At 45.3% G+C, this 17839-nt stretch overlaps 1 protein-coding gene across 2 annotated transcripts; it reads left to right on the top strand.

The window, feature by feature from the left end:
• The first annotated feature begins 947 nt into the window (after positions 1–947).
• Positions 948–17207, top strand: zbtb10 (zinc finger and BTB domain containing 10). 2 transcript variants are annotated; one of them, XM_071901593.2, is made up of 5 exons: positions 948–1822; positions 8792–9824; positions 13639–13704; positions 15819–15994; positions 16733–17207. In XM_071901593.2, the coding sequence occupies exons 1-5, from the start codon at positions 1133–1135 to the stop codon at positions 17021–17023; spliced, it is 2256 nt and encodes a 751-aa protein (XP_071757694.1). In that variant the 5' UTR covers positions 948–1132; the 3' UTR covers positions 17024–17207. The 2 variants fall into 2 exon arrangements, with proteins under 2 accessions (XP_071757694.1, XP_071757695.1); XM_071901594.2 differs by lacking the exon at positions 948–1822 and adding an exon at positions 8649–8687.
• Positions 17208–17839: the final 632 nt, after the last annotated feature.

Raw genomic sequence — 17839 nt, 5'->3', positions numbered from 1 at the left:
AATTGCATTAAAAGTCTCCCTCAAATTGTTTTATTGTATTTTATTATGTTCTACTTATTCTGTTATTATATATCCTTAGATTTAACAAATATAAACTATAATTTCCCATTACGGTGATGAAAACTATATTAAGCTCATACACTGTGGAATATGAAATTTATATTAAGCCTTAAATTAATTAATACATTTGTCGTAAAGCAGTAAGCTATTTGGGATTTCCATTAAAAATTTCAATCTCATGGACGAAACAATTAGTCTTAACGTCTGATCTCATATCACTCGGCCTAATAATGTTCGTGTATCCTAATTGTGTGGGTGAAAAGCCTGTTAAAAATGAGATCAACAGTAAAACGTTCATCGTTCCACCTGCGGTTACACCTTACACCTTGTTATGCTTCTGCTGACCACTTGTTGTACTTGTGCTATATCAAGAATGTAAAGCAGTCAAGGTAAAAGTTGTCCGTCTAACAAACTATGGAAATCCTATAATAACATTTAAAAGAATAGCATAAAGCATGACGGCAAATAAACCGTATATAAAATCCTATAGGCATATTATATTCATATTGTAGTAATATAGAAGATTAAAAATACAGCAAAGTACGCTAGGTCACTATCAACTCACTATTGAGTACTGTAAATCCCTATAGGAATACTATAAGGATATCATGGTAACCCCGCTTAGCAGGAGGGCTGAAGAGGGGCGCATAGGCAAGGATTTATGAGAAGACAAGCAAAGCTAAAAGATGAAAAGCATGCGGAAAATGGGTGCAGCCTTCAAACACAAAAGACCCCTTGCTGATCAACAGCACCCCCATCTTCCTTTAAAAGCCCCCCCTCCCTCTCCAACCCCCCCTTTCTCTGGTCGAGGTGCATTGTGGGGAGGAAAGTCGTTGCCATTCGACCTCTGCGGGGCCTGCGCGGACGCAGCTAGAACCCTGAAATTCATTATGCGTTTAAAACCTTTATTTATTTCCGCATAACCTACATACTCTCACCGGGAGGGCCAAAGCGGAGAAAAAACGACGACGGTCCACCTCTTTCGGAATTTTAACATACTCGATTTACAAACATATTTTTTTTACGGTGGGGATACTGTTGGGAAAGTGAAGATTCTGATATATTAAGAAAAATGTCCGGAGAGAGAAACCGCAGGTCGTTGGCTTTCCGAGGAGGTGGATTAGCTGGGTTAACGGGTTCCAGCGGTATCGGTGGGGGGAACAGTAACAGCTGGGAGGCCCCGGCCTGTCAAGACCGACATTTGAACGGGAACAGGCCGGATCAAGAAGAGGACAGGGATCTGGGGGCAATAGGACCATCGCAGAGGAGTGTGGAGGGTGCTGGGTCTGTCAGCGACAGCACAGAACCCGAGGCGGAGGAAGAAGAGGACCCGGAAGGGGGCAGCTGGGCAGCCGGGGACAGCGAAGATCGTGTCGGCTTGGTGGAAGGGGAAGACGGGTCCAGAGAGGGGAATAGCTGGACAGCGGGGGACGGTCCCAACAGTGCCGACGGCCCGGACTCGGGGAGCGGAGGGACGGGATCCGAGGACGACAGAGGCGAAGCGGGCTCCAGGAAATCTGGGGTCGAGATGAGACCGCAAACGCTGCTTCAGAAACATTCACTGTTCCATGCTTCGTGGTTGCAGGAGTTTCCATGGCTCAAATTTTGCCAAGAGACGGGACTCATGTCATGTTCTTGGTGTCACAACATTGCCACTAAAAACAGCGACGAGCTTGTCAAAGGCAGTCGCAACTATAAACGGGCCTTGCTGCTGAGACATCACCTGTCTTCTGAACACGGGAGAAATGACCCCACCAAGCAGGTAGCTAAAGTCCATAAGCTTGCTGACGCCTTCGCTTACCTACCTAACGTTAAACTTACCTGTCAAACATTTTCTACCAGATGTCATTATTTGTTATGTTTGTTTTCACTTACAACGGCAGCTTCGGCAGCTTTTAAAAACCTCACGAAGGGGAAAATAGGTTGTTGCCTAAGCTTCACAATCTCTTTTTGTAGGCTAATTAGCTAGCGTAGCCAGCTAAACTGAGCTACCAACTAGCTTAGCTGACTAGCTGCTTGCTGCTATGCTACCTAGCCGGAGTTAGTTGGCCAGTGACGGTGTTGGAAAGCCCCTGGCTAGGCTAATGTCAGCTAACTGAGTTACTGAATAGCTAAACACACTGAACCACTTCTCTCTCTGGGTGACACGAATCTCTCAGGGCAAGTTAACGTTAAAAACCAGAGTGCCTGTTCACTCACCTGTCAAACTAGACGCACTACACCTGCTAGCAACTCTCATACGCTATTTCACAGAATGAATGATTAATTACATGTCACAGATAGCTTGATATTCTTTTTTACTGCCTCAAGGATATTATTAAGTAATGGGAAGTGCTTGCGTAGTGTATTAGCTAGCTCGCCAAACACTACATACTGTTCAGTAAACCCTTTTGTTGCCTCAGCAGCTGACTTGATTGCTAGCTTGCTAGAGGTCACACAATGGCAAGGGCTCGACCCTTAGCAGCCTTTGGGGAACCGCACCCCTACCCAACCCCCCGCCTCTTGGCCTCTCATGCAATTTTGCTGGCTCGCAGTCCCGGATGACCTCTGGCGCGTTTCTTCCTCCTCCTCCCTTTGGGGAGCTAAATTAGAGGCATTGTGCTAGAATGACTCCCCAAAATCCATAGATGGTGTCACTTGCCAGGCTGGACAAGGGGAGAGGAGTAAATCATGTTGCCTGGAGCCTGACAGCTTGCCTAGCCCATATGTAAACGTTTGAATAGGCTTGAATGAGTGAATTAGATTTCAGTAATATAATGTCACAGCATCACCTGACCCTGTCATCCATATATTTCTAGATTAATGGGTGCTAGTGTTATAGCTTTGAGAGGTATCTTATGATTAAGGCCGCACCCTATATGCAAAAGACTGAAACCATATGTCCTACTGACAGATCATCAAGATTGAGGTTAGCCCTAGCCTGGAGTTAATGAAACTGTAATTAACAGGATAGGAATAATGCATTCTTTTAATCCAAAACAATCAGCCTAGTTATACATTTGCTGAACGCTGTCTCTATTGACATGCACGGTAAAGCCTTTTATTGGTTCATTGTGTTTATTGCAGTGTAAGCAACATTTCTAAGGTACTCTTTGGGTGACCTCTCATAAAAACAGGGACTGTAAATTTGCCCTACCAATCCGGTGTCAAAGGGCGTTCCTCCCTTCAGTCCTTTATTAAAAAAAACCCTCCTTACTACTATAAATTGACACATCCCACCTCATACCCTGATTTTGATTCAAGCTGTCAGGGGAATTAAGAGCGGGGCGCTATTTGACTCTAATTTGTAAGTGAAGAGGATTGCACTACCACATTTAGTTCCTTCCTTTGCACACGCAATCACTAATCAGAATGACTTAAAGTGATCCACTAACTTGTGCACATCTCTAATTGGTAAGGAGAGCAGTAGGAGGGGATTAGGGGCTTGGTGCGGTTACTCCCTAGCAACAAGGACCCCAGGCACTGGATTGAGAGGTTATCCTGCCGCTTCCTCATGTTGGATAGAGCTGGAGAGATAAAGTACAGTGCTGCTTTATTGGACATGATTTCATTCTGATAGTGATTTAATTAAATTTGAGGCTACTTTAATACCGGTACTCTGTTTTGACTTTCCCTAGTTTAACGTATTTTTTCTTTTTTACTTTTTTTTTCTTCCAAGGTCCAGTTTTTCAGTTATGGTCAAAGTTCAATGCAAAGTTATCGCCTTATCCCCTGGGTGTATTGTCCCCCATATGAAGGCTATAGTGCTGCTGGCAGAATAATAAGCGGCAGTGTATGTTCAACTAGGCTGCATTGTGTAGCAGTACATTAAAGGGGAATTATGGTGGACGAGGCAACGTCTTGTTCTATTCACCCATTCCTGACATTAGTCAGGCCCCAGCTGCATTGGTTAAAGCTAACTCGATTAGCCCTAGCAGGCTGGGCACACCAGGGCAGCTGTGGTAAATGTGGGTCTCCTCGGAGAAGGGGCCGTTGTCCTTAATTCTCTAGACACTGTCTTGTGCTCAGTCTTTTTTTCCCCTTTATGTCACAAACTAGTAAAAGGTTAAGATGAAGAAAAAGTAGACCACTAATTCTCCTAGATCAGTATCTGCGACCTATAGGAGACATTTTCACCCCCTAATTCCAGCGAAGACTAAAACACCACACACAACTGTTAGGAGCGAGTCTCCTAGAATGGGGAAAGGGCCCCACCCATTGCTGTCTGATGTCTGCCAGATAGATGGGATGTTTATTGGGGGCCACAGGTCGGTAGGACGGGGTGGGGGTGGAGTTGGTTTGGGGGCCAGAGGGAGAATTCTTCTCGTGGAATCCGTCAGTGACTCTGCCCTCCCCTCTCTTTTTTTCCTCCCTCCGTCGTCTGTCAAAGCATTGTTAGGAGGCCGGGAGACACTCAGTGCAGCCCTCCCACACCTTGGGCCAAACGCACACTGCCGTATTGTTCTAGCATCTGGGGACAGACGGGTTGGGTGAGGGGGATTGAGGGAAGGATAGATGGAGGGAGGGATGGATGGAGATGGCCTCAGGGCTGGGCTGGTCATGGGACTGGATGGGATGGTAGGTGGGGGGTAGAGGAGAGCGGGGAGGGAGGTGTACATGTGTGGGTAAAAGGTAAACAGAAACTGGTCCCAGTGTGTCATTATGTTGTGTGGGGACAGTGTTACATCACATGATCTCTGCTCGAGGTGTGTCTGTGTGTCCGTCATGAATCTGTTGGCCCTGGGGCTGTGTGGTTTGTTTGGGTTTTTTAAAAGGCTCTCTTCTCCAAGATGCAGCTTATCTTGACTGCGTGGTTAATGCTTCAAAAAGCCTGAATTTATGGCCACCCCGGTTTATTTAATCCATCTGTAAATCAGCTCTCATTGGCCTTTCACTGCAGATTTTGAAGCATCCACGTTTGACCTAGATCAAAGAATTCTTCTTCTCCAGATTCTCTCGCGCTCTCTCTCTGTCTTTCATTCTTTCTCCCCTGCCATCTCTGGCTCAAATAAAACCTAGCCACGTCATGACTGTGGAGGTTGATATTGTCCCCATATTGTCTCTTGGCTTCCGCAGCCTGAGCTCAGCCTGGTTTTGCCTGCAGCATCTGCTGTGCAGTGTTGGTCTGCTGGTTCTCTCAGCTCCCTGCTAACACGTGGCACATCTGGAGAAAGGATGATGCTGCTGATGAAGCCAGTATGGAGCAACTTATCCAGTACCAAGCTGTCCTAGCCTGACTCCAATGCGTGCACACATACACACGGCTCACATCATAACTGCCAGGCAAAGCCTTACCTCCCTGGCCCATTGCCTCGCAATGTGTAATGGATAAAAGCTGTGGGCAATCATGGGGGGACGGTGGGCAAATTCATTGATGTTAACCCTCATACTCTATTGGCTAGTTAGTCGCAACGATAAAAACTGGTACACAAATTGCCAGGTACTAGGAGTCTGTGGACGCACCTTTATCTTTGACATTTGGAATTGGTTGTCTTTCTGTTATGTTTTTCCGTTAATCACTGAACCTATTCTGAGTATGGATGTGTATAGGTGAAGGTAGTTGCAACTTGTAGCCTTATTAATAGCTTTCTGTCAGGGAAGCCGAGTATACTTGGTTGACATTATAAACTAGGAAAAGACTGAGCCATGTGCTTTGTCTCCAACCTCAGGTTAGCCCAGGAAATTGGACTTTAAACCTATCCAGTTGAAAGGAAGAAGAGAATAGACAAGACAAAGCAAAGAAAATCACGTACAACCTTGTTCCACTGACAATCCTACCAGGAAGCAGCTCCAACTGTTCTGGTTTCGACATCCACCTCCGCCCCCACCCACCCACCACCACCAATACATCCCACCACATTACCGAACATGATGACCATACCCTTCCAGAGGCTTTGATGTGTAGATCATGGCATAATTTTTCTCCCTCTCCCCATCCTCTCAGACCCACCCACATGCTAGCGAGTGCAGCCTGGCCCTTTCTATGGTTTTAAGTGGGAGCTGCTGTGTAATAAGAGAGTGAGTGCAGAGCCCTTTACAAAGACCCACAGTGAGTGGACAATGAGCCTCGGGGAGAACACAGGCTATTGTGGAGGCTAAAATGGGGTGACCCAACTCCTTCTCTCCCTCTCCGTCTCCCTCTGCTCCACATTTTCTCCTCCGCCCTTTTTCGCGAAGCTCAAGGTCTCTCTCTATCTCTGTCTCTCTCTCTCTATCTCTCTATCTCGCCCTCTTGCTCTCGCTTTCTCTTTGTGTGTGTGTGTGTGTGTGTGTGTGTGTTATCAAGCTTTTCTCTCTTTATGCTCCAGCGTCTCTCCATCATAATTTATCTCTCTTGCACTCCTGTGCCACTCCCTCTGTCACCCCTATTTCTTTCTCTCCTCCCTGTTTCTCCTTAATCACCCCCCTTAGTAACTGCTCTCTTGTCACCCATCCTGTTCTGTCCTTGTTTTCCTCCTAGCCTGCATCTCTCTCATCTACTTTCCCCCCCCCTCTCCATCTCTCTCTCTCTCTCTCTCTCTCATCTCATCCCATCCCATCTCTCTGTCTCTCCCCCTCCAGCTGTGGCAGAGGATGATAAGCCCCCCTATACTATCCTGTGTGCCCGGGTTGCCCTGGACAAGAGCTGCAGTGTGGCGAGAGTAGGGGTGGGGGCTGGGTGGGGACCTCAGAGAAATGGATTTAATCTGAATTACTCAAGCTGAAACCCCAGCTGTGTGTATGTGTAGGCAGCTTGGGTTCTGTGTGTGTGTGTGTGTGTTTACATGCGCATGTGCGCGAGAGAGATGGTGGGAGGGGGCAAAAATGCAGAGCTCGAGCAATGTGAATTATTCTGGATTAGGACATCTGCTGTGCAATTCTAAAATGAGGCAGTGATGTATGCCACAGAGAGAGTGTGTGTGTGTTAAACTATAATATAAACTTGTACACATTCAGGGTGTACATGCATGTGTGTGTCATGTTTGTGTGCATGCACACACATGTATCCACCCAATCCATGTGTGTTTATGTGTGGTGTCATGTATTTGTGTGTGTGTGTGGGTGGGTACTCCCCCTCTCCTCTGCTCCGTACCAGGCTGGCCCTGTGCCCTGCTAGGGGGGAGCCAGGGAGGTGGAGCAGGGCTGTTGCAGGGTAGAAGAAGGCTTCTGCCAGTTCCCCTCCCATCCTAGAGTTAGGTAGCCTCCAAGTGCTTTGGACATTTGTCATCCCTCCTCCAGGTCTGATTATGGCCCTTTTACGTCTGTAGTTTCCAAGAGAGTTTTAGTTGAAGAGAGATATCATTATACTAAAAGGAAGCCAAATGTGTTTTGAATCTTACAAATATGCTTTCAAATCTAGCTTTGGCCTGCTGTCTCTGGAGGTGATGACCAAAGCTAGAGTTGAAAGCGGATTCATTCACCGGGGGGAAAAAAATGATGTGTCTTTGACTAGAACTCTTTTAAAAGTTAAACGTGAACAGACACATTTTCTGTAGTGTAACTAACTACAGGCCAGTTCTTTGGCAGGAAGAGTAAGTATGCTCTTGGCAAATGGATTAAACGAACACCTTACTGTAGCCTTAAAGGAAAAATCCACCCTAAAATACTTTTAACACTGTTAAAAAATACCTACTGGCAATGTACCTTGCATTTCATCCATCTTATTTGGTGGTGTATTTTTCTTATTCCCTTGGATAACTGGCCCAACGTAGATAACGTGATGTCATGTTGAGATTTTTGCAGCACAACTACAATAGAGCTTGGTGGCAGAAAAAAATTCTGATGTCTAAAACATCAGTGGTAAACATTAGTTTTTGGGGTTAGGGCAAGAGCTTCTTTCTAAACTCACCATTTTGCACAATCATAAAGTGAGAAATCCATCGTATCCATCGAAGGCAGAGATACCAGTTTCTCCACCGAGAGTAGCTTCAATAGAACAGAATGCAAAGCAGCCACATGACATGTTGTGTTTTGAGTAAGGGGCATTACTCTCACTTTTTATCAAGTGGAAAAGCTCTCGCTCCACCATGGGTATATTTCTCTCTCCACCCACATACTGAATGCAACAAGTTTAGACACGTTCTCTGTGGGCTGTCGAAAGGCATACTGGGAAATGTAGGAAATTACTAACTGAAATAGAAGTAAACGAGGCAGGGTGAGGGAAAGTGGGTACACCAAATAACATTTCATCACAAAATAACTCATGGAATGCACTGAACATCACGGATTGATGATATCCAACAGTGTAAAAGTGTCAGAGGGTGGAATTTTCCTTTTTAAGGTGCGACTGCAAGGGTGAGGAAAATTTTTCGCACTTTGTAAACCTGTTTTCAGTGTTTCTTTGTCATCTGTCCCATAAGGGGAAAAAGAGCCATAGTCTAATCTAAAAATGTAGAAAGCAATTGAGTTTTAGGAATTGTGGAGTTTTTGAGTGTAGTAGAGCAGACAAATTCATTATAGGTCTATGTAATACAATCGGACCAAATAGTAATAGACCTTGTCGTTGCCTCTTTTTCACCTCCCCTATAACAGAAGCCAGTCAGACCTGTTTCCACCCCCAGGGCAGGTGCACCGGTGTCACAGTGTGCACCCCTTGGCTGTGTGTGTGTGTGTGTGTGTGTGTGTGTTGAGGGAGAGAGTGATTAGAGGAAGGGAAATTATTTGAGTCTGTGAGTATATGTGCCAACTGCCAATTGCCTATGTGAGTGCACACATCTTCTACAATAACTTAATTTCTTTCTTTCTCTCTTTCTCTCTCCCTTCCATCTAAAAGGAGATGGAGAGGGCCTCAGACAACACCAGCCCCTCCACTATCCCCTCTGAGGAAGACTACCGCAACAAGCCCAATGAGAACTCCTACTGTTACCAGCTCCTCCAAGAGTTGGACAAGCAACGCAAAGGTGGCATCCTCTGCGACGTCAACATAGTAGTCTCCGGCCAGGTGTTCCGCGCACACAAGAACATCCTGGTTGCGGGTAGCCGCTACTTCAAGACCCTCTACTGTCTGACCAAGAGCGAGGCCCAAGACCAGACCACGGTCACGCACCTGGACGTAGCCGCCATCCAGGGCTTCTCAGTAATCCTTGACTTCCTCTACTCCGGGAACCTGCTGCTGACCAGCCAAAATGCCATCGAAGTGATGTCGGTCGCCAGTTACCTCCAGATGACGGAGGTGGTACACTCGTGCCGGGCATTCATCAAGGATGCTCTGAATATCAGCATCAAGCAGGAGGCTCCTGATTCGGTGGTGGTGGACTACAACAAGAGGCGGACAGTGGCCAAAGAGGGACACAGAGGGCCGGAGCGGAAGCCGAGCAACTTCTGGGCCACCAGCATCCTGTCAAAGCTGTCAATCAAGGCCAGCAGCAACCAAGGAAAGGATGCAATGGAGGAAGATGAGGAAGGGGGCAGGGTGAAGGAGGAAGCCAGCGACGTGGAGGTGTCGGTGGGTGGGGGTGAGGGCTGTGCCCTGGGGGCCTCCCGAGCCCCTGGCACCTGGACTCACCACAACGACAACTTGTCTGATTCGGCAGAGGCCAACGAAGTACGGGGGTCAAGTGGCCCGGGGCAAGTATTCGTCTGGAACGAGCCAGCCACCGGTGGCGCTGCAGCAGCACCGGCAGCAATAAAACGAGAGGCACCGGATGCGGCAGCTGGAAGCGGGCGGAGGAAAAAACAGACCACCACACGGCGTTTTGTCTACAACATCCCACCAGAGCCAGAAGAGGGTTTCGACGAGGGCATGTTCATCCAGCCCTCGGCCTCCTACCCCAGAGAGGACTTTTCCTACCTCTCTGAAAACGCTGGTAAGACAGACATTCACACCTTTAACACAGACTCATCCCCTACTCCTCTCCCTTTCTTTACATACAATTTCACAATGACCTTACTGCTTCCATATCCCCATAATTCAAACTGCATATTCTCTTGAAGCAAAATACACAGGCTCCTCTTTGTGCAAGAGGGTGTTTGCAAAGTCTTTGTAACATTATATGTTCTAGACAAGCAGGGAATGTAATAGCTCTACATGTTACTGATAATGCCATACATATTTTCATACCTGATGTCTTAAAAGCTCCATAAAGTCCCATCAACTCTTAGGCAGTTTTTGTACAGCAGGGGCAGTGAACCAGATGCAAAAAAGATGGCAGCCTCCTCAACTGATGTTATTGGATTTTGTACCCTTCCCCTAATGTAGCATTCAATTGTCAACATTATGCTTTTGCCATTGTGTACAAAGAAAAGGCTCAGGAAGGCTTGGCCACACATGTCGCTGTGATTGGACAGCAGCCCCAAATGATTGCAGTCTTTATCTACCTGGTTGAAGTGCATTAAGCTTAACATGGTCATGGCCAAGGAAGCCTATCTGTCACACAGAGCTGATTGTAGTAACTTTTTATGCGACTGCCTTCAATGACATGTCATCTCTGTTGGCAAGAAGATACTAAAAGCAAGAAGATACTAAAAGAATCACAGAAATGTTATTCTTTTAGTAAATGCAGTGATGTAAATAATGAATTAGCCCTGGCTTGGCTTCTTTGGCCCAAAAGTGGGATTTTAGCAATAGCAGACCATGTGAGGGACTCGGATCTCCTCTGTTCTCTGCCCTTCTCAATGTCTCTCTGCTGCTTTCGAGCTACATCCCCTAGCTACAGCTTAGCCTGGAGCTACTGCTAGTTGGAGACACAGCGGGCAGTTATGTCAATTAGCATTGTTAGCTAGCTTGCTGCCCCCCCCCCCTTGGTCAATGCATCTATCAATTTAATTCTCACAGTGGTTCTCACTCATAATTCAATCAATTCCCCCATCCTTTATATCTTGCTTGATACAACTTATTCTCTCCAACCCCATCTTCTCTCTTTCTGTGTATCCTTTCCTCCCTCCCTCTTTTTCTCTCTCCGTCTATCCCTTGCTCCATCCATCCTATCCCCATACAGTACCACCCTTGGTAATCTCCTCTCTCAGCTTCAGCCTTCTGCTTCTGTTGGCCCCATTAAGCGTGGCACTCTACGTAACCATAATGATATCACATATTAAGTGGAGTGGTATGGATGGGGGGAGGGGATGTGTGAGGCAGAAATTGTGTGGAGAGAGTGAGAGAGAGAGAGAACAACATTGTGTGTGTGTGTGTGTGAGAGAGAGAGCGAGAGAGAGAAGCCCTTCCTAATGCAGGATAATGAAGAAAGCAGGGGAAACATTCTTCCCCCAGGCCTCCCTAAATGCGCTCCAATGCTCTTAGTGCCTGCAACTCCTCCTAGGGCTCTTTTTAATGTGCGCTTGAAGTGATCCAGGGTGTTGTAATAGCCTAGAGAGACGCTCACTTAAGAGTGAGTTTGTGTGCATGTGAGCTAACTCTCCAACCTGCTTCTCTTCATGTATCTTTGTTGTTTAGCTCTATGTCTGTATTTAATGTACACTACTTTTCCAAATAAAGATATGGTTAAGATTTCAACTGGGCTGTTAGTCACAGTAAAAGGTTTCCAATCCCCACGTTTAGGCAGCTGTTTACTACTATATTATAGTTGTGTGTTCAACAGAAAATTCATCCCAAAAACAGAATCCACATGTATGTTAATAGTTGAGTAGATTTGTGAACATCAAGTCTCTGTGCTAGGAATTGAAGAGCCAATACTCAAATCTATGATTTCATCAAAAGTCATAGGGTAAATATTTGTCAGTGTTTCCCATACACAGATTTATTTGTGGTAGCCCACCACAGTTAGATAGGCTCACCAAAAATAGACTTTTCCCAAAGTGACGTATTTAAATCACTTCTTGTCTTGCATATACACAGTCTTTTCTTCTGCATGAGTATGTATATATTAACCACCTTATAAAATAACCTAAGAACCTACGGGAGACACTATTTATAAATGTGCGAATTCTCTTTAGGGTGGAATTTTGTTTTTGTCCTGCAAAGCAATGTTTCACTTCGGCATAACATTTACATTTTAGGGATCATCTGACGACTCACAGTGAGTGAGCAGGTAGGGGGTGACCATCTTGCTCATGAGCTCTACGACTGGGCACGCGGTGGTTTTTGGGATTGAACCGGTCACCATTCGGTTATGAGACAGTCTCTGTAACACTAGGCCACCCTGCTGCTCCATTTGTTGTAATTGCCATGCATATCCCTATGAACAGTCATCCACCAATATTGGCTGTCCCAGTTTCCCGCAGTGATGTCACTCACTGGGCTTTCGTTTTGCCTCAGTTGATCTGTGTGGTCACGCTTCTAGGATGGAAACACAGTGGCCAAGATGGTGGTGTTCTTTGTCGTCTTTTTCAAAAAGTAATTTTGTGCAGTGTAATTACTTGTTTTCCCGCCAAAACGCATGAAGTCTATTCTTAAAGAGAGGTTGCCTGAAGTTGATGGATCCTTCCTTTGAAAAGATTAGAAACTATTAATAAAAAGTAATCAGATGCTTTCTCAAAGATACTCAAACATGTTAATTTTATAAACAAAAGATCTTAAAATAGCTTGAATTTTATTCCCTAGTGAGTTTTACTTTCATGTCAGTAATCATTTTGAATTGTAGGTGTCACTTTTGCCAAATGGTGGATATCTCACTTAACTTTAACTTTAACAATTATTGTTTAAAAGAGTCAGTGGGGCGTCCTGGTAGCTCAGTAGTCTTAAGCCAGTGAACTATCTAATAAAAAAAAAAGGCAGCAAAAAAGCCTAAACAGAGATTGTGGAGGCAGCTGATGTTGGAAGTTGACGGCTCCTGGAGTCATAGTAAGGCGAGTGTTGTGGAAAATGAAAACTGTTGAAAGTGAAGGGTGGCTTTAAGGCTCTAAGTGCCTTGCCATTGCTGTCTGCTCTTACCACGCAAAGCCCTCAGCCAGGACTCGTGGCCAATAAATTCTTGGGTCTTCTCCAAACAAGACCGTTGGATTGTTTAAAAGGGCGGGCTGCTACACACAGACACACAAAGCAGGTGAAGTGCATTTGCATACACACTAGTCTTTCTCTTGCAGCGTGCACACGAGCACACACCCACGCACAATAACCCCCCCCCCCCCCCCCTGCATCCCGGCGAGGTGCAAAGCCGCCAGGGGCAGTCCCTTCCCTCCCTAATCCACTCTAATGCACTGGGGCTGTCCTCACCATTCCAAATATTGACCCAGGGAGAATGGAGACACACACACACACACACACACACACACACACACACACAGGGGCGTGTCTTTAATGGGCTCTAAACGCTGAGGCTGGAGGAACCGGACATGCACCCATACACATGCATACACACACACACACACACACACACACAGGTGCTCACAAAAGCTGAGTGTAATCTGAGCCGGTGTGAGGGCTTGACTCTGTCATTCTCTCATTAACCCCCTCCTTGCCGGAGCCCAAGTTAGACTGCCCATTGGCCTACTGACTGAATACTGTAGGCTCTTGCCTGGGGAGCACGTACTTTACATATAGTTGGGGCCGACGTGTGTGTGTGTGTTTGCCTATTTTGTTAACTGAGACTCTTCCATTGTTTCGCGTGGGGGGTGGGTGGTTATGTACACAAGGCGTTGTGAGGTGTGCACCCCCCAGGCTCTCAACCACCTCTCATCTCTCTCTTTCTCCCTCTCCCTCTCTGTCCCCTCCCCTTTTCCCAGAGCTGGCCAATCAGATCCAGTATAGCCTCATCCAAGACTCGCAGCAAGGAGAGTCCTGGGAGAATGGTAAGATGCCTCACTCTCTAGACTACTAACCAGCACAGTAAATCTTGAAACCTTTTTCAAATAGGTGTCTTTTCAAATGAGTGTTGGTAGTCCAGTCTTAAATATTACTCCGTTAATGGGAAAAAGACTGAGGGAGACGCAGGCGAGAGGGTTCTAGTTGGATTTACTCCCAGGCCAGCAGGGTTGCATATGTTTACACAGAGAGGGATCAGTATCGCTGCAAGAGAGGAATAAACAATTCTCAAAGATTACATCATCTGTAATTCTAAATTTTGAAAAGCATAATGAAAAATGTGAGAAGATTCAAAGATGGGAAATATCCATTTTTGCAAAGAGAAAAATCAAGCATTCCTCTTTTTTCCATTATATTTGAGTTTAGTTTTGGCTGATGTTTTTACCTATTCAAGGCTATAATCTATTCCTGTCTACTCTGTTGTATGTATGGCGACATATATTAAAAATTTAATTTCATCCTGCACCTCGCCCTAAATTAACAGCTTGTTATGCTTCCACAAGGTGCTGCTCTGCTGTATAGAACACACACTTAAACATTCACACACACACACTCAGGGAATACACAGGTGACCTGCTTCTCATCAACCTACTCCCCCACCCTCCACCCCCCTAGCAACCTGCCCTGACAACGCCTCTGTTGTGTGCTCCCTGGCTCAAACAAAAGGCCAGGCCCTGTTGCCCCGCTCTCTCCTCGGTGAAGACAAGCACAATGTTTTGGAGCCTATTCAAAATCAATAGATAGCTTATTTATTTGCAAGCCCAGCTGTCCACAGTAGCTTGTTAGCATAAACATCCAAGGAGGTTCATGGACAAAGCACTGGTGCAAGGACACTTTGATTCTTCTTATTTTCAGATAATGAAATTTATAAAAAAATAACTGTATTGATACTGTATGTTCCAGTTGTTCAGTGTCATAGCCAAGCCTGATGGAAATTGATGATACATGAGGTTAATGTAAGCTAAGGCTTTGCATCACTTTTTATGATTTTTCTCCCCATGAAGTTTTAGATTTGCTAAGCATACATTATTGAACATATCCAGATCTATGTACAGTTTTGCAGTTTTGCAAGAAATTGCATTAGACCCATTTGGTTATTACCCATAAGGAGGTATGTAGCTGTTGCCATGCAACTTGACACAGTTTCTTTATTTAACAAGGGCAAATCATTAAATTGGATGTGGTGCCCCCACATCATTAGAATGGCAGGAGAAGGCATTCCCATTAAAATCAACAGTCTTAGCAAATCGCAGCCATAGAACTTTTGATAGCAAATGGTTATTATTGAAATAAGCACCAGTAAAGTACAGGGGACATTGCTGATTTGTTACCATTGCAAATCTCTCCTTAACTGACTATTTCATTAGGAGTTGCATTTGACATTCTCTTGAGTTTCCTATACTAAAGAACATGAGTTTGGCCATTATGCATTATCCATGTTGCTGCCTTGCATTAGCTGTTAATATGAATTGGTATCCACCACAACATTGCCATTGTGAGATCTCCAACATTATAAAGTTCAGCTGGCAGAGAAATCACCAGTTACTTAGCAACAGTCACAGAGCAGGATTGTGAAGTTGATATGGCTGCCACTGTAATCTGCTGCATCTAAACTCTAACTGGCTCTCCATACATGAAATAATCCTCTAACAGTCAATTTACCAAAGTTCTGTAGCAATCTTGTCCTAAAGGAGCTTACCGTGATACACCAGAGAGTGTGTTGTCTATTCATTATAATGGTTACCCCATCTTACATCAGTGATTCAGTGAACATGATATTTGTCCCTGACACACCCCTGTCTCTCACCATTCAGATGACATACACACATTACCACAGGAGGATTTTCAGATGCAAAGAAGGCTTTAATGATCATTCTGTCTTCAAAAGTTTGTTTATTTGCAGTCACTTCTAGTCTAGTCATGCAAATTTCACTTCTAGGCAAATTAAAGAAACAACCATGATTTGTATTTTTTCTCAATGGAGGGCAAAAAATGAGAACACTGGAAGAGATTAGCATAGACAATAAGAGTTGTTACCGAATGCGTCTCTTGCTAACCTGTCTCTGCATCTGTTTGTGTTTTGTGTCTCTCCCCCACCCAGGCGAGTCGTCAGACCTAGCCCTCAATAAGCTCAAGTGTCCCCACTGTAACTACATAGCCAAGCACCGGCGCACGCTCAAGAGGCACCTGATCATCCACTCGGGCGTGCGTTCCTTCAGCTGCGACATCTGCGGCAAGCTGTTCACCCGCCGCGAGCACGTCAAGAGACATTCCCTGGTGAGTCCACACAATGCACACACACACACACACACAATGAATGGCCCCTCTCACCCTCTCTAGAGGATTCGCTCCTCTCTTGGACCGCCACGTGACGTGCATCCCCCATCTTCTGCCAAACACTGCAACGTCTTGGCCACCCTCGTATCGCTTCAGTCCACCTCATGTTGTGTGTCTGTGAGTTTTTTTCTCTCCAGGGAGTGAGTGCAGCAGGATGTTTTTAAAAGTAGAATTTCTTGGCTGTGATATGTATCACTCAATGCAGGGAGTGTCTCAGGGTCTCTCGCAAAGTGGTCCAAAGTAGCTGGTGTTGTGAGACGATCCCCCTGTATCCCTGATGTTAAGACTAGAGAGGCATGGTGCATCTTTTCACTGCTGACAGATTCAGAGTACTAATAAGTATTGTTCTATAGACATTACTAATGCAGTCTGTTTCTTTTATTGAACTGTATAGGCATAGACCATACGTTTTGTTTTTTTTCAATGGACAAAGTGATTAAGGCGTCATTGAGAGATCTTTTTCACCTGTGTATGGAAAAAGATCCAGGTGTTTTGCTGTGATTTCTCACTTATTAAACACGGCTCTAGTATCTGAGAGCATCTCCAATAGTTTTTGCCTCATATTGACCCAATACCTGAGACCAATGCTGGTGCCAGGACATCCCAACTTGACTGCTAACGACCCGACTCACCCCGTCTCCTCCACCCTCTCCTCCCCTCTCCCCATCCCTCTCGCAGGTGCACAAGAAGGACAAAAAGTACAAGTGCATGGTGTGCAAGAAGATCTTCATGCTAGCAGCCAGTGTCGGCATCCGCCACGGCTCGCGGCGCTACGGTGTGTGCGTGGACTGCGCCGACTCACACCAGGCCACCCAGGAGGGACTGGAGGCCATGGAGGGCATGGAGTTCCCCCGCGACGACGACTTCGAGGGGGAGGAGGGGGAGGACCTGGAGGGGGACGAGCCTGCCGACAACGACCAATCAAACTGGGGTGAGGGCGACACTGGTGCCGCCCTGGAAGAGGACTAAAATTTTAGCAAGCTTAAGAAACAAAACGAAATAAAATAAGTTAATGTTTAATATATATGTATAAAAACCTAGCTGGTAAACAATCAACTCCAAAGTGCTATCAAACCTTGAGGTTACTTAAACGTGCAAGTATACGACAAAGAGAGATGAATAAAAAAGCTTTGGTAGAGTGGGGACTCCAAGATGTACAGATTTTATTATTGTTAAAATGTGTCCGACTCTGGGCCCAGTGCCCACTAGAGAAAGATTCTAAAGACGAGTAATATGAAAAATCAGGTTTTTGGTGATGTATTTTTTTTTCCTTTTTTCGTGGGAGGGCTGGGGCTGGGCGATGTACAGAGTGTTTGAGTTAGGGTAGGCCAATCATCTAAAAAAAAAAAAAGAAAGAAATGTTAATTATTTAATTTATGAAGAGAGGTTATTATGGTCTTATTAAATGCTATAATTTTTATTTCTGTTGTTTTTGTCTGCAAGCAGAGGCACAGTAATGACTTGCTTTCTGCTCAATCTGAAAGTATATTGCTTGGTGCGTGTAGAAGTACGTGGAAGAAAGAGCATTATTTGCCGACAGGAAGATTTTAACTTGCTCTGTAGATCATCTTGTTTAGATGCGCTAAATATTATTATATTATTATTCTTTTCTATTTCTTTCTTTCCCTGCACAAATCTTGGAACCAAAAAATCTGTTTTGTGACTCTAATGTATCACAGCCATATTTATGATTAATTTAAGAGGGCTGTGCTATTGTGCCAAGCAGACCGCACACCAAGATTTCGCAGGAAATAAAAAACTACTGAAAACGCTTAAAAAGGACAG

Source organism: Centroberyx gerrardi, chromosome 19, assembly GCF_048128805.1.
Source record: "Centroberyx gerrardi isolate f3 chromosome 19, fCenGer3.hap1.cur.20231027, whole genome shotgun sequence".
In the NCBI taxonomy this organism is placed as follows: Eukaryota; Metazoa; Chordata; class Actinopteri; order Beryciformes; family Berycidae; genus Centroberyx; species Centroberyx gerrardi.
Note: the sequence above shows the minus strand (reverse complement) of the source record. Positions and strands in the feature narration are given on the sequence as shown.